General features: G+C 42.3%; 1 protein-coding gene across 1 annotated transcript; it reads right to left on the reverse strand.

Annotated features, from left to right (window-relative positions):
• Nucleotides 1-760: 760 nt before the first annotated feature.
• LOC109871131 (CCR4-NOT transcription complex subunit 9) lies at nt 761-26,598 on the reverse strand. The gene is made up of 8 exons (XM_020461971.2): nt 26,020-26,598; nt 25,091-25,270; nt 23,747-23,862; nt 23,550-23,659; nt 23,311-23,420; nt 23,099-23,197; nt 9,456-9,547; nt 761-1,664 (listed from the first exon to the last, which is right to left on the reverse strand). The coding sequence occupies exons 1-8, from the start codon at nt 26,035-26,037 to the stop codon at nt 1,496-1,498; spliced, it is 894 nt and encodes a 297-aa protein (XP_020317560.1). The 5' UTR covers nt 26,038-26,598; the 3' UTR covers nt 761-1,495.
• Between the last annotated feature and the right edge of the window lie 42 nt (nt 26,599-26,640).

Consider the following 26,640-nt stretch of genomic DNA (forward strand, 5'->3'; position numbering starts at 1 on the left):
CAATTGCCCCTTTGCAACTAGAAGAGGCAACCCCATTTCACTCGTAGTAGCAGTATTTAAATAAATTACTTTGCAATCAGTACAATTTATTTCACATAGTATACCACCTATTTAAAAAAAATCATAAATCATTTAATTTAAATCATTTTCAATATCTACAAAATGTCAATCTCATTTTCCTAATGCACACTCACTTGTAACATAAAATGGAGCGTTCCAGATAGGTGGATATAAAAAAACATTTATGGGCACTTTCCCCGACAGGAAAGCACATTACAGATTTTAGCAGAGATCCTCTAGGGATCCAGTTTATTTACAAATGGAATCTACCCCAATAAACAAAATGAAAATCCCTCCCTTGTATTGTTAATGGTCCCTATGGCGGAAATGGTAGGCTAAAAGCTGTTAAAGGCTAATGTACAAGTGAAGGGAAACCTTTCTTCTCTTCAATAACCTGCGCTCAGATAATTTACAATAACTCGGAAATCACATTTGAAATCTCAATTTCCAATAATAGAGGACAAACAGCTATTCCTTCAACAATTCAAGAAAGTAAGCGGTTTTTGCTGAGATTGGGGCTTTGTTTTGGAATACGTTACAGTAGATATGGTCAACGTATAGCTCCTATAACTCCGAAGCAAAAAGGTAGCTCTCTGTTGATGCAGAGCCACCTTTTGTGGGCCCTAAGCAAGATTTGTCTTGAGTGGATGGTCAGGGGGCCGGAACATTATTAGAAATAATGTGTAGACTGCAAATTGACTGCAAGAAGCCCAAACAGATATAATATTTATTAAAAACCTTGTTTGCATTTGTATACCATCACATACAGTATCTCTATTATACATGGGAATACTTTGGAACAGATTTCCCAATTCACTTAAAGCTGATTTACTGGTGTTTTTACAGTCTTATGTACAACAGTAAAAAGAAAATGCATTAAAATCACACATTTTTGGGACAAATAAAATCTCCCGTGGGCCAAATTCAGGGAACCCTGCTCTAGATGGTTAAAAGAAAACATATATACAAATATTTAAAAAAACACTTAGAAAATGCCTGTAGTGGTTTTGGTTCAGGACAGAACAAAAACAGTGGGAAACACCAGACCAATGTTGATTTCCTTTTTGATGAAGTCAATGTTCAACCCTGTTGAAATGTTACGCAAACACCTCCATAAGCATTGAGGAAGCATTGTGAGAACGTCTCAGGGAGAATGCCAGGTGAGCGGCAACAACAAGTGAGCCACAGAGTTTATGGTTCTACACAGTATCATTTTCTCCTGGTCTTGGACAGTGGTTAAATTGGACAGGCGCACACCACTACAGAGTACCAGAGCCTATTATTTTCTACTCTTTTGAGTACCTGCACCTCTTATAGAACATTTACTCTTAAATATTAACACGGGTACTTTAAAATTAGTACTAATCATGTTTTTCTTCTGTGGCTCTGCCAACAAGGTACTGTTCCTCAGGTAGTGTCAAAGGGGTTGATGAGGTTACTGTGCGGTCAGGGGGATGCCTCGGCCGTCCGTCACCGGGCCCTCCTGCAGGTTCTTGACCAGCTGGGCCAGCCAGCGCTTGGTGGTGGTGTCGTCCTTTAGCACCTGGGCGAATGTGGCATCCTTCAACTGGTCAGGCAGGCACTGGCGCAGTGCTTCTCGCGCTCTGGGGGTCAGAGGTTAGATGTAATGAGTGAACAGAACACCAAATATATTAGGGGCACGTTCATCAGGGAACAACGTTGGCTAACATTTAGATAGGAATATGCTAGAACAAAGAACAATCACAACTCTGAAGAAGGAATCATGTCGACTCTCCATGGCATTCCGGTCTTCAACGTTCAAGAACGTTAGGCTTCTGAACATGACCCTGGACTGCAGTACATCCCCCCCCACCCACCCCTGCTCTTGTTCACTCCTCTTTGTGTATCTGAGACATATACAGTGGCAAACTGGGACCAGAAATTGGCCCAGGGATTTGTAACACACCGGCCCGTTTTTCCCCCTCAAGGCCCCCCAATCGGCCCATTTATTTCCTTGAGGCTCCCAGTATTAGCCAGAAACTTAAAAAGTTGCGCAAAAATTTAGATCAGCTCAGTGGGCTAAAAATGGACAAGCCTATTTGCCTGAAATGCCTGATGGCCAGTCCGCCTCTGCCACTAACTTAACATCCACCACCCACACTCCTCTATAAGATGAAGGGAGTATCAATTTCCTGTTACAAGGTAGAGCTACAGGCAGCTATGTGATACATTCACATCAACACAGTAGTTTCATTGCTCACCCCCCCACCCCCAGACCAACGATTAAGATATTCTTAACAACATGAGATCCATGGTTGCCGTGGCAGCCTTTGTAGTTTACTAACTGCATCTTACAGACTACCCCTCCCCCTCAGCAACTTTACAGAAGTTATATCCTCCGCTGTGCAGTCAAACATTAATTTTATAAAGGCCACCACTTGCTCCCTATCCCAACTCAAAACCTGCTCATCTAGCCTGCTTATGTTCATCACCACCCTGATCAACAAGTCCCTGCTGCAGGGCTGCCAACTTTTGAAGACAGCGCAGAGTGAGATTTCATATTGTGAATGTCAATGGTTCCACCCTCTAACCGTGGGGTCTGGGTGTACACCCCCCCCCCCCGGTAAAATAATAATACATGTAAATAAATGTTTTAAAGCTCATTTCCGGCTATTCTACATATTTTCACATGGCTAACATGCTGACTCAACAGGGCAAGCATCCACCATCATGAGCATGTTGGTTTTGTCCATCCACACCAGACGAGTTCAGGACACGCAGGTTGAAATATCAAAATGAACACTGAACCAACTATATTAATTTGGGGACAGGTCGAAAAGCATTAAACATTCATGGCAATTTAGTTAGCTAGCTTGCTGTTACTAACTCATTTGTCCTGGGATATAAACATTGGGTTGTTATTTTACCTGAAATGCACAAGGTCCTCTACTCCGACAATTAATCCACAGATAAAAGGGTAAACCGATTTTGTTTCCAGTAAGCTCCCCTCCTTCAGGTCTTCTTCCTCTGGACTTTATATGGTGGTTGGCAACCAACTTTAAGGTGCATGACCAACACCAACTGGACTGTGGACCTCAGTTCATCTTTTAATCACCCATGTGGGTATATGCTCCTAAAAACCAATGAGGAGATGGGAGAGGTGGGACTTGCAGCGCATCAAGCGTCACAAATAGAACCAAGTTCTATTTTAGCCCATGGCTACGCAAATGCTTGTTGACACGCGCGAGCAGTTTGGATGCAATGATTGAATGTATGTATGTGTACATTTATTGTGTGGTCAGCATTTAAGGCCCATGACCAGAGTGTTTTAGCACAGGTAAGGTGTATTCAGGATACTTTTAAAGTTGAATACACAATCAAAACTTGTCGACCTGGTCTGAAGTTACTTAGAAATGATTTGGGCAAGAGATGCTAACATTTAGAGCATTAGAAAATGCTAATATTAAATGGTTGGTGAGGGTGGCTATTGACTAACCATAGGATGGATTGCAGTCTTTCCATGTCGATAAGAAACCAACATGTAAATATCTAATTCATATGGGTGAACTATTCCTTTAAAATAGGACCATAGAAAATCCTGATTGGAGGTAGCTCTACAAGAGGGTTAGCCACCTGATCTATGTCTCCCAAAAACTGGGGGTTTGAATATGTTCATGTGACATTTTATTAGAATAAATAACCCCACATTTAAGAAAAATTGAATGAATATTTATCTTCAGCAGGCATAATAGAAAATTAATACAGGTCGCAATCGCTCAAGCACAAGCTCACTTCCTAGTGAGTAGTCAGCTAATCTTCATATTTCAAGTTTAGCCAACTTCAAAACTATTTGCTAGCTAACAAGGCACAACAGTTGAATTGTTATGGAACACACCGTTCTGTCCATCTCCAAATGTTTGAACAGCATGCTTGTCTGTCCACTTTGTTCCGACGTTGAAATCAAGTGGCCTACCTAATTTCGCAGAATGAGAACGAGTTGCCAGTTCCCTATATATATACACACACACACAATTTTTTTTGATGCATATCGCACATTTATAAAAACACAGACTTGACAGCTAGTATAACAGGCTAAAATGATGTTGGTACTGAAATGCTGCGTGCAATATACTGAGAATTCATTTTCCAGAATCAATGTTCATTGATCCTCTCGTTTTAGTAGTCATTTCCAAACAATTGACCAGTCGGCTAAATGGAGTCAGCCCTAATTTTTATATACATTACCAGTCCACAGACCATTTTCTACATTGTAGAATAATAGTGAAGACATAAAAACTATGAAATAACACATATGGAATCACATAGTAACCCCCCCAAAAAGTTAAACAAATCAAAATATTTTCTTGATTCATCAAAGTACCCATTGTTTTCCTTGACAGCTTTGCACACTCTTGGCATTCTCTCAACCAGCTTCACCTGTAAATGCTTTTCCAACAGTATTGAAGGAGTTCCCACATATGCTGAACACTTGGCTGCTTTTCCTTCATTCTGCAGTCCAACTCATCCCAAACCATCTCAATTGGGTTGAGGTCGGGTGATTGTGGAGGCCGTGGTCTTGGACCCTTACTAAACCAATCACAAGTTTCAATCTGACGCGGTTCATAGTGTGGTGACAGGAACATTATGCATCTCCAGCGTGAAGCTGCCAGTTACATTGCTTGTGATGTGGAATGTACAGTTGAAGTTAATGCACTGAATTACAAAATAAAAGCAGTACTGTTTTTCAATGAGAAATAAAAGGTGTGGCTCTTGAGCTTGTGAAGAAGGTCAAATGTGTGTCTCATGCCCAATGCGTGAGTACGCAGCACTGCTGCTGACCGGAGAGGTACCATCGATCTTCAAACAGCAGTAGGTCACCCCCTTACTCAAGAAACCCATCCTTGATCAGGACATCCTATCCAGCTACAGGCCCATCTCCAACCTCCCCTTCCTATCAACAGTACTGGAGAGTCCAGATCCCAGGAGTCTGCCTTCACATGCGGTATCCCACAGGGGTCAGTGCTGGGGCCTATTCTGTTTTTAATTTACATGCTCCCTCTCGGCCAAATCCTCAGAGATTATAACATCAACTTCCACTGCTACGCTAACGATACTAAAATTTAAAATAACACCAAACCAGACAACACTTCTGCCCTAGCAAAAGTCAGCAGCTGCCTAGAGGACATCAGGGCATGGATGAATGAGAAAGAACTTCCTCCAGTTGAACAGTAACAAGACTAATGCTATGCTTATTCAGACACCCAAGCAGGCCATCCACCTGTCCTTTGTCATCTCCAACCTTGGAGTCAAGTTTGATCATTCGTGGTCCTTCGATGCCCACATAAAACATTTTTACATCTTGAAAACATTGCCGGGGTCTTACCATCACTCTCCTAGCCAGATGCAGAGAAACTCATCCACATCTTCTCTCGGATTAACTTCGGCAATGCGCTGTTTGGGAAGTCCAAGAAGTCCGACCACATCACCCCAATACTGGCCGAACCCCACTGGCTACCGGTCAACTATAGGATCGACTCATGCTTGTATTTAAAGCCTTGAAAAGATTGAGGCCCTCCTACATCGGCGACTTCATCTCAATCAGCAAGACATCTCGCAGTCTCCGCTCCAGCCATTCCATACTGCTTAAAGTCTGCAAGATACGTCTCTGAACTATGCAAGGCTGAGCTTTCTGCTCCCTTGCCCCTCGCCTATGGAATGCACTCCCTGACCATCTGAGAGCCACTCCATCACTCTGAACTTTTAAATGGGCGTTAGTCTTTAGATGTGAATTTCAAAGTCCTAAACCTAATCTAAAATGTATTTAGCACCTAGTCCACTATTGCCATTTTACCTCTCTTGATTTTAAATGTGTTGTTTTTATTTCCTTCAAGTAGAGCTTTAAGATAACTCTAATGAAAAGCTCTATACTTATTATGTTAATCTTGCATGAATGATTTCAGACATCAACTCAATGTTTTGAACTAATAAGAATGCCATTTAGCAGACGCTTTTATCCAAATTGTAATGCATCCATCCATTTTATGTATGCGTGGTCCCGGAAATCTAACCCACTGTCCCAGTGTTGCAAGTGCCATGCTCTACCAACTGAGTAACCTATACATAAAACATCCTTTTTGCTCAGAGTGGAAAAATAAGCTCTGACCCAGATAACAGTTCCACCTGTGAGTAGGTCATGAGACCACAATGCACTGAAGCACCGCAGTGTCACTAGAAACCTTGACTTTGTGTGGGCAGGAGGCAGGTAACTTCCACTGTGCGGGCAGGAAGAGGTGTGTTTCTCAGAAACAGGTTCAGGAGTAATATACACACACATCAAAATGAAAACACCTGTAAAAAAATAAAAAGTCAAAACATCCTCCCGAAATTCTTCCACTGCTCTGTCATCACTACACACTTTAGTCTGAGACTGCCATTATTTAAGTAGTTTGTGGTGATGAGGAGCATTGTACAAAACAAAGTCATCAGGTTTTGAATAATCTCTAACCAATCAGAGTATCAAAGCCAATGACGAATTTTCGAACTACCGCTTTCACCACGTAAAAAAGCGAATGTTCTGACAAGAAGCGTCTACCATTTTCAGCTACCAAATAGCTTGGTAATGGCTTGATTTCTAGAATAGGCTCTTTGAGGAAAATGTCTTAAGTCAGAATGTCATTTACAACTTTTATTCAATAAAAAAAATACACACTAGCAGTTTTTGTTCGCTGGTAAATACATGTTTTTCTTGAGGCCCCCCAGTATTAGCTAGATAATGATCATTTTGAAAAAAATATATATATAATAATTATCACAGGCCCACTGAAAATGCCCATCTGACTTTTGTCCGAAATGCCAGATGGCCCCTGTTGGTATAGTTCCATCACATTGGTTTCACGTTTTCCAGTCCTAGCATACAGTGCATTCGGAAAGTATTCAGAGCCCTTGACTTTTTCCACATTTACTTACGTTACAGCCTTGTTCTAACATTGATGAGAAAAAAAAATGATTTAATCAAATCTACACACAATATCCCATAATGACAAAGCAAAAACAAGTTTGTAGAAATGTATTAAAAATAATGAACTTAAATCACATTTACATAAGTATTCAGACCCTTTCCTCAGTCTTTATTGAAGCACCTTTGGCAGCGATTACAGCCTCAAGTCTACTTGGGTACAAGCTTGGCACATCTGTATTTAGGGGGTTTCTCCCATTCTACTCTGCAAATTCTCTCAAGCTCTGTCAGGTTGGATGGGGAGCGTCGCTGCACAGCTATTTTCAGGTCTCTCCAGAGATGTTCGATCGGGTTCAGGTCTGGGCTCTGGCTGGGCCACTCAAGGACATTCAGACACTTGTCCCGAAGCCACTCCTGCTTTGTTTTGGCTGTGGTGCTTAGGGTCGTTGTCCTGTTAGAAGGTGAACCGTCGCCCCAGTCTGAGGTCCTGAGAGCTCTGGAGCAGGTTTTCATTAAGGATCTCTTTACTTAGCTCTGTTCATCTTTGCCTCAATCCTGACTAGTCTCCCAGTCTGTGCCGCTGAAAAACATCCCCACAGAATGATGCTGCCACCAACATGCTTCACCGTAGGGATGGTGCCAGGTTTCATCCAGACGTGAGGCTTGGCATTCAGGTCAAAGAGTTCAATCTTGGTTTCATCAGACCAGAGAATCTTCTTCCTCATGATCTGAGAGTCTTTTAGGTAACTTTTGGCAAACTCCAAGCGGGCTGTCAAGTGCCTCTTACAGGAGTGGCTTCGGTCTAGCCACTCTACCATAAATGCCTGACTGGTGGAGTGCTGCAGAGATGGTTGTCCTTCTGGAATGTTCTCCCATCTCCACAGAGGAACCCTGAAGCTCTGTCCGAGTGACCATCGGGTTCTTAGGTCACCACCCTGACCAAGGCCCTTCTCCCTCGATTGCTCAGTTTGTCGGGCAGCCAGCTCTAAGAAGAATCTTGGTGGTTTCAAACTTCTTCCATTTCAGAATGATGGACGCCACTGTGTTCTTGGGGTCCTTCAATGCTGCCGAAATGTTTTGGTACCATTCCCCAGATCTGCGCCTCGACACAATCCTGTCTCTGAGCTCTAGGGACAATTCCGTCAATCTCATGGCTTGGTTTTTGCTCTGACATGCACTGTCAAATGTGGGACCTTATATAGAAAGGTGTGTGCCTTTCCAAATCATGTCCAATCAATTGAATTTACCACAGGTGGACTCCAATCAAGTTGTAGAAACATCTCAAGGATGATCAATGGAAACAGGATGTACCTGAGCTTAATATAAAGCCTCATAGCAAAGGGTCTGAATATTTATGTAAATAAGGAATGTTAAAAAAATATATTACATTTGCAAAGATTTCTAAAAACCTGCTTTCTCTTTTTCATGATGGGGTATTGTGTATAGATTGAGGATTTTATTTTTTATTTAATCAATTTTAGAATAAGGCTGTAATATAACAAAATGTAGAAAAATGGAAGGGGTCTGAATACTTTCAGAATGCACTGCATCTCTGTCTGACACAGTGACCTCCTGGCTTAAATTACATTCATGGCACAGCTCCTCTTGATGAACATGAAGAGACCAACAAAGAGAACAAGTGAAGCTTCCCCTTTCTAATATCTCATATATTAAGATTCTGCACATTTTAGACAAGATCATTATGAGAAAGTACTAACACATTATAACGGCGTCATACATGCTTATAACAAGTCTTACAGTGCATTATAAAGGCATCATAATAAGCCTATACCTGCTGGTGTTAAAGACACGCTCTGGGACTTTGACGACTAGTAAATATTCCAGCCAATGAGCTTCAGCCCCTCACCATTTGAGTGACAGCTAGCAAGATGCACACAGCAGAGCGAGAGAGAGCAATGACATGGTGCACATATGTGACGTGGTAAGCAATTTTTAGGGACCAATTTTTGGCAAGTGAGCGCTACTTTCAGAACTACTGGCTAAAAAGTATACAAAAGTATCAGAGAATCTCTTTAAAGTGCTGTTAACGGACATGCTACCTGTCCCAGACCTGCTTTTTTCAACTCTCTAGAAACAGCAGGAGCGGTAGAGATACTCTTAATGATCGGCTATGAAAAGCCAACTGACATTTACTCCTGAGGTGCTGACTTGCTGCACCCTCGACAACTACTGTGATTATTATTATTTGACCATGCTGGTCATTTATGAACATTTGAACATCTTGGCCATGTTCTGTTATAATCTCCACCCGGTACAGCCAGAAGAGGACTGGCCTGGTTCCTCTCTAGGTTTCTTCCTAGGTTTTGGCCTTTCTTGGGAGTTTTTCCTAGCCACCGTGCTTCTACACCTGCATTGCTTGCTGTTTGGGGTTTTAGGCTGGGTTTCTGTACAGCACTTTGAGATATCAGCTGATGTAAGAAGGGCTATATAAATAAATTTGTTTTAACACTTCATTTACCTTGGATTATCAGAGAGGCGAAGGTAGCAGCGTACAACATGTTTCAGCAGACGTGCAGATGGTTCCTTCGAAAGCTGCAGCACCATTTTCCCCTGAAAATAAAGGGAATCAACATGTTTGGGGTAGAAAAACACAATAGTATAGTGCTTTCAGAAACATTTTACACATTTTGTTGTGTTACAGACGGAATTTAAAAATGGATTAAATTGAGAGTGTGTGTCACTGGCCTACACACAATACCCCATAATTCCAAAGTGGAATTATGTTTTTAGACATTTTTACAAATTAATAAACATTTAAGAGTCAAGTTTTCAAGCCCTTTGTTATGGCAAGCCTAAATACATGGAACAAATACAAGTGTTTGTCTCATGTTTCATGATCCTGAAATAAAATCTCAGAAATGTTCAATACGCACAAAAAAGCGTATTTATCTCAAATTTTGGGTACAAATTTACATGTCTCCTTTGCCAAGATATGCCACAACTGTCAGGTGGATGGATTATCTAGCAGCTGATTAAACAGCATGATCATTAAACAGGTGCACCTTGTGACGAGAACAATAAAAGGCCACTCTACAATGTGCAGTTTTGTCAAACAACACAATGCCACAGCTGTATCAATTTTTGAGGGAGCTGTTGAAAGATCATTAAAATGTTCCTTTCTCTACCATAACCTGCCCCCAATGTCGTTTTAGAGAATTTGGCAGTACGTCCAAACGGCCTCACAACAGACCACGTGTATGGCGTTGTGTGGGAGAGCGGTTTGCTGATGTCAACATTGTGAACAGAGTGCCCCATGGTGGCGGTGGGCTTATGGTATGGGCAGGCATAAGCTACGGACAACGAACACAATTGCATTTTATCAATGGCAATTTGAATCCAGAGAGATACCGTGACAAGATCCTGAGGCCCATCGAGGCGGCAGGTTGCCTAATGGCTAGAGCATTGGGCCAGTAACCGAAAGGTTTCTGGATAGAATCAAATCAAAGTTTATTTGTCACGCGTGTCGAATACAACAGTGAAATGCTTACTTACAGGCTCTAACCAACAGTGCAAAAAAGGTATTAGGTGAACAATAGGTAAGTAAAGAAATAAAAACAGTAAAAAGACAGTGAAAAATAACAGTAGCGAGGCTATATACAGTATCTAGGCTATAACAGTAGTGAGGCTACATACCGGTTAGTCGGGCTGATTGAGGTAGTATGTACATATGGTTAAAGTGACTATGCATACATGATAAACAGAGTAGCAGCAGTATAAAAGAGGGGTTTGTGGGGGGCACACAACGCAAGGTAAAAATCAGTCGTTCTGCCCCTGAACAAGGCAGTTAACCTACTGTTCCCCGGTAGGCCGTCATTGTAAATAAGAATTTCATCTTAGCTGACTTGCCTAGTTAAATAAAGATTACATTTAAAATAAAACTAAATGTATCCGCTGCCATCACCTCATGTTTCATGATAATGCACAGCCCCATGTCGCAAGGCTCTATACACATTTCCTGGAAGCTGAAAATGTCCCAGTTCTTCCATGGCCTGCATAATCACCAGACAAGTCAATCATTCATCATGTTTCAGATGCAGCTTGTTCCAGTTTCCGCCAATATCCAACAACTGGGACAAGATTCCACAGGCCACAATCAACAGCCTGCTCAAATCTATGCGAAGGAGATACACTAGTATATGGACACCCCTTCAAATTAGTAGCTTTGGCTATTTCAGCCACAACTGTTGCTGACAGGTGTATAAAATCGAGCACACAGCCATGTAATCTCCATAGACAAACATTGGCAGTATAATGGACTTATTGAAGAGCTCAGTTTTTTTTATTTCACCTTTATTTAACCAGGTAGGCTAGTTGAGAACAAGTTCTCATTTGCAACTGCGACCTGGCCAAGATAAAGCAAAGCAGTGCGACACAAACAACACAGAGTTACATATGGAATTGAGGTAAGGCAATAAATAGGCCATAGTGGTGAAATAATTACAATTTAGCAATTAAATACTGGAGTGATAGATGTGCAGAAGATGAATGTGCAAGTAGAGACACTGGGGATCAAAGGAGAAAAAAAAACTGTATGGGGATGAGGTAGTTGAATGGGCTGTTTACAGATGGCTATGTACAGCTGCAGTGATCATGAGCTGCTCTGACAGCTGGAGCTTAAAGTTAGTGAGGGAGATATGGGTCTCCAGCTTCAGTGATTATTGCAATTTGTTCCAGTCATTGGCAGCAGAGAACTGGAAGGAAAGTCGGCCAAAGATGGAATTGGCTTTGGGGGTGGCCAGTGAAATATACCTGCTGGAGCGCGTGCTACGGGTGGGTGCTGCTATGGTGACCAGTGAGCTGAGATAAGGCGGGGCTTTACCTAGCAAAGGCTTATAGATGACCTGGAGCCAGTGGGTTTGGCGACAAATATGAAGCGAGGGCCAGCCAACGAGAGCATACAGGTCACAGTGGTGGGTAGTATATGGGGCTTTGGTGACAAAACGGATGGCACTGTGATAGACTACATCCAATTTGCTGAGTAGAGTGTTGGAGGCTATTTTGTAAATGACGTCGCCGAAGTCCAGGATCGGTAGGATAGTCAGTTTTACGAGGGTATGTTTGGCAACATGAGTGAAGGATGCTTTGTTGCGAAATAGGAAGCCGATTCTAGATTTAATTTTGGATTGGAGATGCTTAATGCGAGTCTGAAAGGAGAGTGTACAGTCTAACCAGACACCTAGGTATTTGTAGTTGTCCACGTATTCTAAGTCAGAACCGTCCAGAGTAGTGATGCTGGACAGGAGGACAGCGATCGGTTGAAGAGCATCCATTTAGTTTTACTTGCATTTAAGAGCAGTTGGAGACAACGGAAGGAGAGTTGTATGGCATTGAAACTCGTCTGGAGGTTAGTTAACACAGTGTCCAAAGAAGGGCCAGAAGTACACAAAATGGTTTCGTCTGTGTAGAGGTGGATCAGAGAATCACCAGCAGCAAGAGCGACATCATTAATGTACACAGAGAAAAGAGTCGGCCCGAGAATTGAACCCTGTGGCACCCCATAGAGACTGCCAGAGGTCCGGACAACAGGCCCTCCGATTTGACACACTGAACTCTATCAGAGCAGTAGTTGGTGAACCAGGCGAGGCAGTCATTTGAGAAACCAAGGCTGTGGAGTCTGCCAATAAGAATGTGGTGATTGACAGAGTCGAAAGTCTTGGCCAGATCAATGAATACAGCTGTACAGTATTGTCTCTTATCGATGGCGGTTATGATATCGTTTAGGACCTTGAGTGTGGCTGAAGAGCACCCATGACCAGCTCGGAAACCATAATTGCAGAGGTTGAACAGGCAAGTAATAGGGGTTGCAACAATTTCGGCTGATAATATTAGAAAGAAAGGGCCCAGATTGTCTAGCCCTGCTGATTTGTAGGGGTCCAGATTTTGCAGCTCTTTCAGATCATCAGCTACCTGGATTTGGGTGAGGGAGAAATAAGGGAGGCTTGGGCAAGTTGCTGTGGGGGGTGCAGGGCTGTTGACCAGGGGGAAAGCATGACCAGCCGTAGAAAAATGCTTATTGAAATTCTCAATTATTGTGGATTTATCGGTGGTGACAGTGTTTCCTAGCCTCAGTGCAGTGAGCAGCTGGGAGGAGGTGCTCTTACTCTCCATGGACTTTACATTGTCCCAGAACTTTTTGGAGTTTGTGCTGCAGGATGCAAATTTCTGTTTGAAAAAGCTAGCCTTAGCTTTCCTAACTGCCTGTGTATATTGGTTCCTAACTTCCCTGAAAACTTGAATATCGCAGGGGCTATTTGAAGCCAATGCCGTAAGCCACAGGATGTTTTTGTGCTGGTCAAGGGCAGTCAGGTCTGGAGTGAACCACGGGCTATATGTTCCTGGTTCTACATTTTTTGAATGGGGCATGCTTATTTAAGATTGTGAGGAAAGCGCTTTTAAAAGAATAACCAGGCATCCTCTACTAACGGAATGAGGTCAATATCCTTCCAGAATACCCGGTCCAGGTCGATTAGAATGACCTGCTCGCTGAAGTGTTTTAGGGAGCATTTGACAGTAATTTGTGTGAGATTGAGGGCATCAAGCTTTGATTGTAGGATGGCCGGGGTGTTAAGCATGTCCCAGTTTAGGTCACCTAACAGCACGAGCTCTGAAGATAGATTGGGGGGGGGGGGGGGCAATCAATTCACATATGGTGTCCAGGGCACAGCTGGGTGCAGAAGGTGGTCTATAGCAAGCGGCAACAGTGAGAATTGTTTCTGGAAAGGTGGATTTTTAAAAGTAGAAGCTCAAATTGTTTGGGCACAGACCTGGATAGTAAAACAGAACTCTGCAGGCTCTCTCTGCAGTAGATTGCAACCCCGCCCCCTTTGGCAGTTCTATCTTGTCGGAAAATGTTATAGTTAAGGATGTACATTTCTGGGTTTTTGGTGGTCTTCCTCAGCCAGGATTCAGACACAGCTAGGACATCCGGGTTGGCAGAGTGTGCTAAAGCAGTGAATAAAACAAACTTAGGGAGGAGGTTAATGTTAACATGCATGAAACCAAGGCTTTTACGGTTACAGAAGTCAACAAATGAGAGGGCCTGGGAGTGGAGCCAGACACTGCAGGAACTGGATTAACCTCTACATCACCAGAGGAGCAGAGGAGTAGGATAAGGGTACGGCTAAGGGCTATAAGAACTGGTCGTCTAGTACGTTCGGGACAGAGTAAAAGGAGCAGGTTTCTGGGCGCGGTAGAATAGATTCAATGCATAATGTACAGACAAAGGTATGGTAGGATGTGAATACAGTTGAGGTAAACCTAGGCATTGAGTGACGATGAGAGAGGAATTGTCTCTAGAGACATCAATTAAACCAGGTGAGGTCACCGCAAGTGTGGGAGGTGGGACAAGAGGGTTAGCTGAGGCATATCGAGCAGGGCTGGAGGCTCTAAAGTGAAGACAATCACTAACCAAAACAGCAAAGGACAAGGCATATTGACATTAGGGAGAGGCATGCGTAGCCGAGTGACTTCCAAAGTGGCATCGTCATAGGATGCCACCTTTCCAAAAAGTCAGTTTGTCAAATTTCTGCCCTACTAGAGCTGCCCTGGTCTACTGTAAGTGTTGTTATTGTGAAGTGGAAACATCTAAAGGGTTGCAACACTTATAACCGACTTCCAAACTTCCTCTCGAAGCAATGTCAGCACAAGAACTGTTCGTTGGGAGCTTCATGAAATGGGTTTCCATGGCTGAGCAGCCGCATACAAGCCTAAGATCACCATGTGCAATGCCAAGCTTCGGCTGGAGTGGTGTAAAGCTCACCGCCATTGGACTCTGGAGCAGTGGAAACGTGTTCTCTGGAATGAAATCCCGCATCACCATCTGGGTTTGGTGGATTCCAGGAAAACGCTACCTGCGCAAATGCATAGCGCCAACTGTAAAGTTTGGTGCAGGAGGAATAATGGTCTGGGGCTGTTTTTCATGGTTCGGGCTTAGTTCCCCCTTAGTTCCCGTGAAAGGAAATCTTAACACTACAGCATACAATGACTTTCTTGACGATTCTGTGGTTCCAACTTTGTGGCAACAGTTTGGGGAAGTCCCTTTTCTGTTTCAGCATGACAATGCCCCCGTGCACAAAGCGCGGTCCATACAGAAATGGTTTGGTTTGTCGAGATCGGTGTGGAAGAACTTGATTGGCCTGCACAGAGCCCGGACCTCAACCCCATCAAACATTTGAGGGATTAATTGAAACGCCGACTGCGGCTCGCAGGCCTAATCCCCCAACATCAATGACCGACCTCACTAGCGCTCGAGGCTGAAAGGAAGCAAGTCCCCGCAGCAATGAACCAACATCTAGTGGAAAGCCTTCCCAGAAGAGTTGAGGTTGTTATAGCAGCAAAGGGGGGACTAAACTCCATATTAATGCCCATGATTTTGGAATGAGAAGTCCAACAAGCAGGTGTCCACATACTTTTGGCCATGTAGAATATGTCGCGCTGCATGAGTCAAATGGCGGTCACACCAGACACCGATTGTTTCTCTGATCCATTCCCCTACTTTTTTGTTGGCATCTGTGACCAACTGATGTATATCTGTATTCCCAGTCATGTGAAATCCATAGATTAGGGCCTAATGAATTTACTTAAAATTGACTGATTTTCCATATATGAATTGTTGCATGTTGCATTTATATTTTTGTTCAGTATAAGTTCAGGAGTAAAAATGTGCTTAAGTCACATAAGTTGCATGAACTCACTATAATAGGGTTTAACATGATTTTTGAATAACTAACCGATTTCTGTACCCCACATATACAATTATCTGTAAGGTCCCTCAGTCGAGCAGTGCATTTCAAATCACAGATTCAAGCACAAAGAACAGGGAGGTTTTCCAATGCCTCGCAAAAAAGGGCACCTATTTGTAGCATATATTGAATATCCCTTTGAGCATGGTGAACTTATTAATTACACTTTGGATGGAGTATCAATACACCCAGTCACTACAAAAGATGCAGGCGTCCTTCCTAACTCAGTTGCCAGAGAGGAAGGAAACCACTCAAGGATTTCACCATGAGGCCAATGGTGACTTTAAAACAGAATTTAATGGCTGTGATAGGAGAAAACAGGATGGAGCAACAACATTTTACTTACTCCACAATACTAACCTCAATGACAGAGTGAAAAGAAGGAAGCCTTTACAAAAGAATGTATCCAAAACATTCATCCTGTTTGCAATAAGGCGGTAAAGTAAAACTGGGAAAAAATGTGGCAAAGTAATGAACTTTATGTCCTGAACACAAAGCGTTATGTTTGGGGCAAATCCAACACAACACGTCACGAAGTACCACTCTTCATATTTTCAAGCATGGTGGTGGCTGCATCATGTCATGTGTATGCTTGTCATAAGCAAATAATAGTTTTTTTTGTTTAACAAAAGAAACAGACGAGAGTGATGCACATGGCAATATCTTTGGTTTGTCTCTGACATTCAGAAGCATGGCTATGACCTAAAGTAGAGGAGTAAAAAAAAAGGTATTTGCTTGGGAAGTATTCTTATACAATGTGTGACTATGTGGCTATCAATTGATCTAATCACTTTCTGTAAAACAGAATGTATAATTAAATTATAGGTTCAAAAATGATTCCAGTGTTTCCCAACCTTGGGATACGTGGGCAGTCCCAGAGGGAACTTGAAGATTTTCGAAAATGTGAAAGAAAAGACAAGAAAATATTTACTGGTGTGAAATATCTAGTTATTTTATAATTGAAAAGGCCTACTTTTTTTCACTTTAGTTTCTGAGTGTGTGCATTTCTCTGGCTACCTGGCCTCTGCTCTCCAGTTGGATCTGTTTGATCCTATGCTCGCACCAAGTGCACGTGATCCATTGCTTATCCTCGCAGAAACTATGATTGATAAGACAGCAGCTGATGCACTTTAGACTGTACCATTGTCAAATAACACGGTGTGCCGTAGGATCGATGACATGGGCGTTGATATTGTTGATCAATCGATTTACTTTTTAAAATTTTTATTTAGGTACATTTTCTCTGCGGTTGAACAAATCGACTGATGTCAGTGGGGAAGCCCAATTGATTGCGTGTGTGATACAGAGACATTTCGGAAATGAATGAGCACATTCTGTTCTGCAAGAAGCTAACGGGGAGAACTACAGGTGAGGATGTGTTTTGCATTATTGACCGCTTTTTCTCAGACACAATCTGGATTGGAAATCCTGTTTTCATGTGTGCACGGATCGTGCTGCATCAATGTCTGGGAACGAAATGATTAATTGCCAACATAAATAAGTTAAATCCCACTGTATCATTCATAGTCATTGGCCATCAAGAGAATGAGTCCTGAGTTACATGATGTTTTGAATGACGCAGTGAAAGTGATTAACTTTATGTCCAGGCATTTGAATCACCGATTGTTTGAAAGGCTCTGTGATGACAGTGGGACTGAGGACCAGCAGATACTGCTTCACACCGACGTCTGTTGGCTATTCAGAGGGAAAACGCTTCAGAGGCTTTTTGAGCTGCGTGCGGAAGTAAGTCATTTCCTGTCTGAGCACTCACACCCCCTTGTGGCTGTGTTCGAGGACAGACTGGGGAGCCCGCCTCGCCGATGTGTTCAGCAAACTGAACAACCTGAATCTAGCTCTGCAAGGTAAAAGACACACACATTCTAAACATGTACCACAACGTGTGTGGATTCGTGAAGCAGATCAAACTCTGGGAGAGGGAATGTGAAGATGGGGATATAAGCTTAAGTTTCCAGCAGCTTGACACCTACCTTTTTACAGGTGTTTTCAAGTCTTGCCATAGATTTTCAAACAGATTTAAATCAAAACTAGAAGTCAGCCACTTGGCAAGCAACCCCAGTGTAGATTTGGACTTGTGTTTTAGGTTATTGTCCTGATGAAAGGTGGATTCACCTCCCAGTGTCTGGTGGAAAGCAGACTGAACCAGGTTTCCCTGGTTCAGGCTGCAATTTATGTGACTTGTTAAGTAAATATTTACTCCTGAACTTATTTAGGTATGCCATAACAAAGGGGTTGGATACTTATTGACTCAAGACATTTCAGGTTGTCATTTTTAATTAATTTGTAAAAATGTCAAAAAACAATTCAGTTTTCAGATTATGGGGTATTGTGTGTAGGCCAGTGACAATTATTATTATTTTTTAAATCAACATTTAACCCACCTTAAATTCAGGTAATTCACAACAAAAAAGTCAACCGGTATGAATACTTTCTGAAGGCACCGTATCACTTTGGAGGGCAGCCTGCCTGCAGAGTGCTCGTTGCCAACCTGGTAGTTGTTATTCCTTATAAATATTGTAGTAAATTCACTAGAATATGTTACAGATCTTCATCCCCTAATATTGAAGGCAGAACGATGTTACGGCTGCATATCTTTACACAAAGAGTCAGTAGCCACCCAAACTAGGCCCATCTGAAATATGAAAAAGTAGCAATCAAATCAGCAGGTAGCCAGGGTTGGGTAGGTTACTTTCTAAATGTAATCCATCAGTTACTAGTTACCTGTCCAAAATAGAGTAATCATAAACGTAACTTTTGCATTACAAAAACTCAGTAATATGACTACATTCAGTTAATTTTAGATTACTTTTCCCTTAAGAGGCATGAGAAGAAGACAAATGTATGTTACCAATTGAACGACATGTATTGCAGGATAAATCAATGTTAAAGTTTACATAGTTACATTTTACTTTATGGGTTGGTTATGTAGGCTTCTTCTAACCCATCGCTTTCTACAACATATAAGATTAAATTACATATTTACATTAATATATAAGTCCCAAAAAATGTATTTAGCAACTACTGATTGCCCCTTTAAGACTATCAAAGCTGTGTGTGTTTTAGCATGTGTCCATTAGGCCTCTGGATTTATTTTTTGTATCAGCATGAATTAGATTGAGCAATAAAAAGACCTGCTTTTATTCCATAGGCTGGGATCTGCACTATGCAGCTGTTGCAAGAGCACATTTTTCAAAACTAGAAGTCAGCCACTGGCTGTCTACTGGTATCAAATATAATGATTGATAGGCAGCTGAATTCAACCATTATTGGGTTCAAATACACATTTAGATTAGTGAACAGCCATCCACGACAACCACAATCCATAAGGTGAAAATAGCTAAATGAGAGAGCAGCAGTGATTCACATCAATACGCTATGGTACAGTTAAAGTCGGACGTTTACATACACATAGGTTTGAGTCATTCATTCTCGTTTTTCAACCACTCCACAAATTTCTTGTTAACAAACTACAGGTTTGGCAAGTTGGTTAGAACATCTACTTTGTGCATGACACAAGTAATTTTCCCAACAATTGTTTACAGACAGATTCACTTATAATTCACTGTATCACAATTCCAGTGGGTCAGACGTTTACATACACTAAGTTGACTGTGCCTTTAAACAGTTTGGAAAATTCCAGAAAATGATGTCATGGCTTTAGAAGCTTCTGGTAGGCTAATTGACATAATTTGGGTCAAAAAGTGTACCTGTGGATGTATTTCAAGGCCTACCTTCAAACTCAGTGCCTCTTTGCTTGACATCATAGGAAAATCAAAAGAAATCAGCCAAGACCTCAGGAAAAATAATTTGTAGACCCCCACAAGTCTGGTTCATCCTTGGGAGCAATTTCCAAATGCCTGAAGGTACCACGTTCATCTGTACAAACAATGGTACGCAAGTACAAACACCAATGGATCACGCAGCCGTCATACCGCTCAGGAAGGAGACGCCTTCTGTCTCCTAGAGATGAACGTACTTTGGTGCGAAAAGAGCTAATCAATCCCAGAACAACAGCAAAGGACCGTGTGAAGATGCTGGAGGAAACAGGTACAAAAGTATCTATATCCACAGTAAAACGAGTCCTACATAGACATAACCTGAAAGGCCGCTCAGCAAGGAAGAAGCCACTGCTCCAAAACCACCATAAAAAAGCCAGACTATGGTTTGCAACGGCATATGGGGACAATGATCGTACATTTTGGAGAAATGTCCTCTGGTCTGAAACAAAAATAGAACTGTTTGGCCATAATGACCATCATTATGTTTGGAGGAAAAAGGGGGACCCTAACTGACTTAAGACAGGGAATATTTACTTTTTTTTAGGATTAAATGTCAGGAATTGTGAAAAACTGAGTTTAAATGTATTTGGCTAAAGTATATCGAAACTTCTGACTTCAACTGTAGATATCAATAAGTAATATCCGTATCACCGTAGACTACACCACTGCTGGCATCCTTACCGCCAAGCATTTATTCATGTTGGATAGTCTTTGGATGCCAACAGAAGTCGCACAATTGGAAGACATAGCTTGAACTGTAACCCACAAGCCTATTCCTGCTCTTTTTGCGCAATCCATCAAACAGATTTGTTGTGTCATCATAGTGGTCTGACTTGTGGTCAGACTCGCTCAGGTGGAACAAACTTGAACTTGCGCCTTTTTTCAATGCTGATTTGAACGTCATTGAGAAAACAGAAAAAAACATCCTTTCTATTATTAAAGTAATCCTCGGAGTAATGATCTACTTTTTCAAAAGTATCTTACAATATTTTTGCTGGTAACGGATTACAGTTACCCTTTTTTTGTAGTCCCTTATATGTAACTGATTAAATGTAATCTGTTACTGCCCAAACCCTGCAGGTTGGTGTTCCTATTGTTCTGGCAAAGATGAGTCAGTAGTAGATTGCTAAACTGTATTTTATATGGATGATAAATGTAGGCCTACTCTATTTTTGCCAGGCAAAACTGGAGGAAATTAAACAAGAGCTGTGTTTGAATACTCATAGTAACCTCACTACTTGTGACATGAATTGAGTATATAGTATGCTTATTGGTCATAGTACGGATATAGTTAGTATGACAAAAGTTACCGGATGTCGTACTAAATTTGCCAAAATATGATGTATACATGCAGTGGACACTTTCTGTGCTTTTAGGGCCCATAATGCAATTCATCATAAAATGGCCGTGGTTTCACAGCGTTTTCAGATTTGAAGAAAATGGGTGAAAATATGGAGCCAAAGTCCAACGAGAGTGGATGCAAATTCATTGCTTTAACTAAATTATAATCAAAGTTAAGAAAATGTTGAGCAATGTAATGAAGTAATAACTTTTCAAATAAGTTACGTTACACGTTATGTTGGCTGACAATTTGCTATCCTTACGAACCGCATAGCATTACAGCAGTATGTTACCTGGCTACTAATAAATCGAATTGGCCAGGCAGTATATTAACTATCTGCTAACTAACTACCCAACGTTTATTGACTCGATTATTCACATAATTCTTAACTAAGTGGTATAGTCGTTGTGCGTTTCAATGGAAATGGTTAATTCCGGACAGCAACTCTGATTTCAGAGCACTCTTGTGCAGAATAACTGATGAATTTACAAAACGCTCAACACCGTTGAATATGGCCAGTGTCGCAGTGGTTAAGGGCGCTGTACTGCAGCGCCAGCTGTGCCATCAGAATCCCTGGGTTCGCGCCCAGGCTCTGTCGTAACCGGCCACGACCGGGAGGTCCGTGGGGCGACGCACAATTGGCCTAGCGTCGCCCGGGTTAGGGAGGGCTTGGTCGGTAGGGGTGTCCTTGTCTCATCGCGCACCAGCGACTCCTGTGGCGGGCTGGGCGCAGTGTGCGCTAACCAAGGTGGCCAGGTGCACGGTGTTTCTTCCGGCGCATTGGTGCGGCTGGCTTCCGGGTTGGATGCGCGCTGTGTTAAGAAGCAGTGCGGCTTGGTTGGGTTGTGTATCGGAGGACGCATGACTTTCAACCTTCGTCTCTCCCGAGCAAGTACGGGAGTTGTAGCGATGAGACAAGATAGTAGCTACTACAACAATTGGATACCACAAAAATTGGGGAGAAAAAGGGGTAAAAAAAATAAAAATAATGGCCAGTGTCAGTGAACTTTGGCCAAAAAAAGTGTAATTAAATTGTTGCTGGCAGCACAGTTAGTCACCAAAGCTCTGGAAAACAAACAGTCTAACCAGCTCTGCTAGGGTGAGTAAAATGGTGAGAGTGAGGTGTTCTCTCATTTGTGTCTGAAAGTAGCTAGCCAACGTTAGCTTTGGTGCTTGACTGCCATTGAACGCGCCGATCAACCCTAGGGTGCGTTCTTAAATTCGCTCAGGCTATCTACTCCGAATTTCAAGGCACTCTGGTCTGAGTGTGCCAGATTGCAGAATAACTGCTGAATTTACGAACACTCAACACCAGTTGAATATGGCTGCTGTCAGTAAATGTTGGCAAAAAACGTAATTAAATTGTTGCCAGCAGCACAATTAGTCAACAACGCTCTGGACAACATAAAAACAGCCGAACCAGCGCTTTTAGGGGGAGTAAAATTGTCAGAGTGAGGTGTTCTCTTATTTGTGTCTGGAAGTAGCTAGCAAGCTAGCCAACATTAGCCAGTTAGTTTGGGTGCTTGAATGCCATTGTGAGGTCTACTCCTCTGCCAGAATGTCCAGTGTGTGCACTGAACACTCCGAGAGCGAAACGCTCTGAATTTACGAACTGACAATCTGACAACGCTCTGGATTTACTAAGGCCCAGAGTGCACCCTGGAAATCCAGATTGAATTTACGAACACACCCGAAATCGTAAAATGTTTAGCTAGTCATTTGTTATGCTAACAAGCTAGCAAGAGGTTGCATCGCGAAAGCGTCAACTTCCGGTAGGCAGGCGAAGCTCTATTATGCTCAACTGAAACGATACTGTTTGTTTACAGTATACTAAAATGAACGAATTGTATGTAGTATGTTAGTATGGGTATTAAAACACATTTAAGTTCTTTCTGGTCACTAATATTGATACGCACGTGTCCCTTTGCACGCCATTGCTGATGATTGGTAATTGGTCAACAATCAAGACGGTGAACTTTTTGGTTCTGATGCATGGATGACAATTTAAAGACGACTTACGGGCAGTGGGTTCAGAAGAACTAACATTTTGTGGGAAATTTTATCACCACAGAAAAGGGCACTTTGGAGACTGGGAAGGCAAATGGGCAGGTGCTCTGCACAGGTACAGCCCCATTTGTTCACGTGTCTGGTTTTATCGCTGAACAACCCCCCCGTATATACAGCTGTGCTAAACCTTCCTCTGAAAACAAATGATACTTACAAGAATCATTGCCACGTGAGAGAAGCGTTCATAGGTCTGGCATATGTATGCCAGCCCGGTGTCGTCCAGCAGAATTTTTTGGAGTATGAAAGTAGCAACCTGACATTGAGGACAAAGGGAGAATTACTAAAAGGTTATACATTTCCTTTTGTTTATATGCACGTAACATAATGTGTGCAAGCAATATGGCAGAAGCTGGATAAATTAGCTACCGTTTTGGAGAGTTCGCTGCCTGACTCCATGATGCGCAGGCATAGAGGGATGATCTCTGTGGTGAGCAGGAAATTGATCACCTCCTGTTCGTCTGTTTTGACCAGAGCACCTGCAGGAACACAAACAGCAAACTACAGTTGGAGGCATTCAGGTGTTTTTAACGAACCAGAGAATTGCGGCATGAACAATCGGGTGCATTGGAATCAGGCAGACAAAAGCAGGTAGAAAAGGATGTTACCTATGACTCCTAAGCTGGTGAGGCGCAGGTACTCAAATGGGCGTGTCTTGCTCACAGTATGCAGGAAGGGGTAGAGGAAGAGAGGAATGTGTGCTGCCAAAAATGCAGACCTGGAGGAGGTGGTTACATTTTGAATGTGTAAGATAGTGACACATAACACAATCATTTACATATTGAAAAGAAAGATGGTGCATTACCGAGTCTCTGGATGGGAGGCGACACACTGTAAGAGCGCGAGGGCATTGCATACTCTGTTGGATTGGTGGGCTGTCAGAGTTGGTGGGTTTATGGAGGGGTAGATGTTCACAATTTCCTGAAAGAAACAGAATGCAAATAAATTAGAATGTGAAGTAGTATCGTCCTCTTAAAGAGATTCTGCGGTACTTTTGTATACTTTTTAGCCAGTAAATCTGAAAGTAGTGCTCACGAGCCAAAAGTAGTCCCTGAAAATTGCTACGACGTCACATGTCCAGATACGGGATGTGCACCACGTCACTGCTCTGCTGTGTGTGCGTGCATCTTCCTTGTTGCCACTCAAATAGCTAGAGGCTGAAGCTCATTGGCTAGAACCTGAAATGATAGGGGATGGCCCACATGGGGGAAAATGGCGCAGTAAAGCTTCCAAACAAACTTAGTTTCTAACTAGTGATTTCATGGCTAATTGAGGTAAGGCAGTAATTTTGCGCATAGATTATGCATGTATGAACTACACGTCGCCACATCCAGCACAATGCTGGAGGTTTAAAAAAGACTTAGTAGTCGCCAAAGGTAAAATACATGTCTTTAAGGAGGCACTGTAGGTACCTTCACGCAGCAACATTTTACATTTACGTCATTTAGCAGATGCTCTTATCCAGAGAGACTTACAGTAGTGAGTGCATACATTTTCATACCCTGTAAGAATATTTTAAGATAAATAAACAACGCAGAGGACTAGAGGTCATTGGGGAAATTACGATCAATGGACATTTTCAGTTCAACATCTATTTAGAATCTGTGTAGGGGTTTCAGTCTTGGACTCATAGCGACATGTGGCAAGTTCTCATTGGTCCGACTTGTCTATACATTGAGCCTTAAACAAGATACTTGGTATTTGGTCATTGGTCCAATTTTACTGTAAGTAATTCTAATCTGTCAACCACAGGTTGTGTTATAAACTACATCTGGTCTCTTTCTTCAGTGGAGAAAACACTGAGGACAGGGAAGAATGACCATCTACTTTCCAGCATAACAACTATGATTTGTTCTCTTTGAATAAATATCTTTTTCTCCCTCTGATTTGCATTGGGGTCTGTGTTATTGAAGAAAAACATCAACTGCTAACATCCCCCGTGGGAATCGTACCCACAACCCTGGCGCCATGATCTACCAACTGAGCGAACACAATGCCACAATGACTAAGACACACAGACATAGGGGGAGCCCACCTAAAACAATGCACATGTATTTTTCCTCTTATGAAAGTGCATTACAGATTGGCTTGAATCGGCTCAGTAATGTGAAATAGGTATTACAGTAAGCAAAGATAATATATTTAGTACCTGCAGGAGGGCAGCAATGGTTCCACAAGAGTGCCATAGCATGGGTGCAAGGTCAGGGACAGACTCCCTCTTCTTGCTGAGCTCCAGGAGGGCATTCTCCCTGGTCTCGGGGGTAGACAGCTCGTTGATCCACTGGTAGATCTTTTCCCGATCCACCTGAACCAAGGCTGTGGTTGCAGCCTGTGAGAAAAGGGCGGGCGGGCGGGGTGAACCAACCTCAGCATGTAATACAATTCCAACGAATGCTCTCCCTTTCTAGGATCATCCGTCAGATCGGTTTGCTGCCCTCTGACTAACTAACGTTAGTTACTAACTTAACTAGTTACATTTTACAATGCACGAACTGCAATCATGTGTTCGGACGGGTGGGTATAATTTGTGCAACGTTTCAACTGGAATCTATTCCAACAATAAGGTTGCCAACAAACAACACATACAAAGTTGTATAAGAATAAGATACCGGGTAGGGAGTGGGCCATTTCATAAAGTTTTTCACTCACCACGTTTATTCCGAAAAATGTCTGTCCTCACTCTGGTAGCCTATGGACAAACATTAAGAATAAGCTACGTGTTGAGTTGATGCCTGTTCGGCAGGTACTTAGCTAGGTGAATTGATCATACTACTTTGTATGCGTAGTTTGTTGGCAACCTTGTGGCAACTTTACTTTACGAAGTTTCAGGAACAGATTCCTGTTGGAACGTTCGAAAAATTATACCAATCCTGTTTGGGCTGTGTAAACTAGAGACCTCCCGAGTATTTAGTTTTGCGACACATCGGTAGTATGTGTACTGGTTGGACTCCCCGAGTTGTGCATGGATCTGGTGGGTGGCGACAGAAAATAACCATAACACAAAATGAATATGTATATTGATAGATAACACGGCATACAATGTAACGTTAGCTATCTAATTCAATATTGCAAACTTACTGCGCCTGTAGCCAGCATTGTCTGAAGCGTCTGGATATGATCTCCCGTAAGCTGTTGAGCTAGCTACAAATAAAACTAAAACTACAACTAGTTACCTAGCTAGCTAGCTTAGTTTTAGCAGAATATATTTGGTCTTAGTTTGCTACAATGGTCACATCGGAACTGGAACTACGTTTAAACCTTTACCCGCGCGTTTATTATTCCAACATGCTGCGAACTTCTGTTTGAGAAGGAGATCTGCTTTATAGCTGTCTAACGCTATAACACAAGCAACATAGCTATTATCTTTAAACAAAATATAAACCTTAGTTTACATCGTAGGTCGATACCGATAGGAAGCTAGTAAGACAGTTATGCATTTAATTTGTTGAATCAGAGACGGAAAAGGAAGCGAGACCCCCGACTCGCTGTTTCTTTCTGGGGGGTTTTCTGGTTCAATAAAAGTCAGAACCCAGCTGCTATTGCATTGGTGTCTATGGTAGACACACCCTGTTAAGTAAACCGGAACTGATCATATTTTGCGATGCTTAACGGCATGAGTGAACTATCTTCATTTTGTTCACCATCTTTGGTGTCAATTCATCGTGGTTAACTATCGCGAGAAGACATGTGATATGTGTT

The sequence above is a fragment of the Oncorhynchus kisutch genome, linkage group LG26 (genome assembly GCF_002021735.2).
Source record: "Oncorhynchus kisutch isolate 150728-3 linkage group LG26, Okis_V2, whole genome shotgun sequence".
Classification (NCBI taxonomy): Eukaryota; Metazoa; Chordata; class Actinopteri; order Salmoniformes; family Salmonidae; genus Oncorhynchus; species Oncorhynchus kisutch.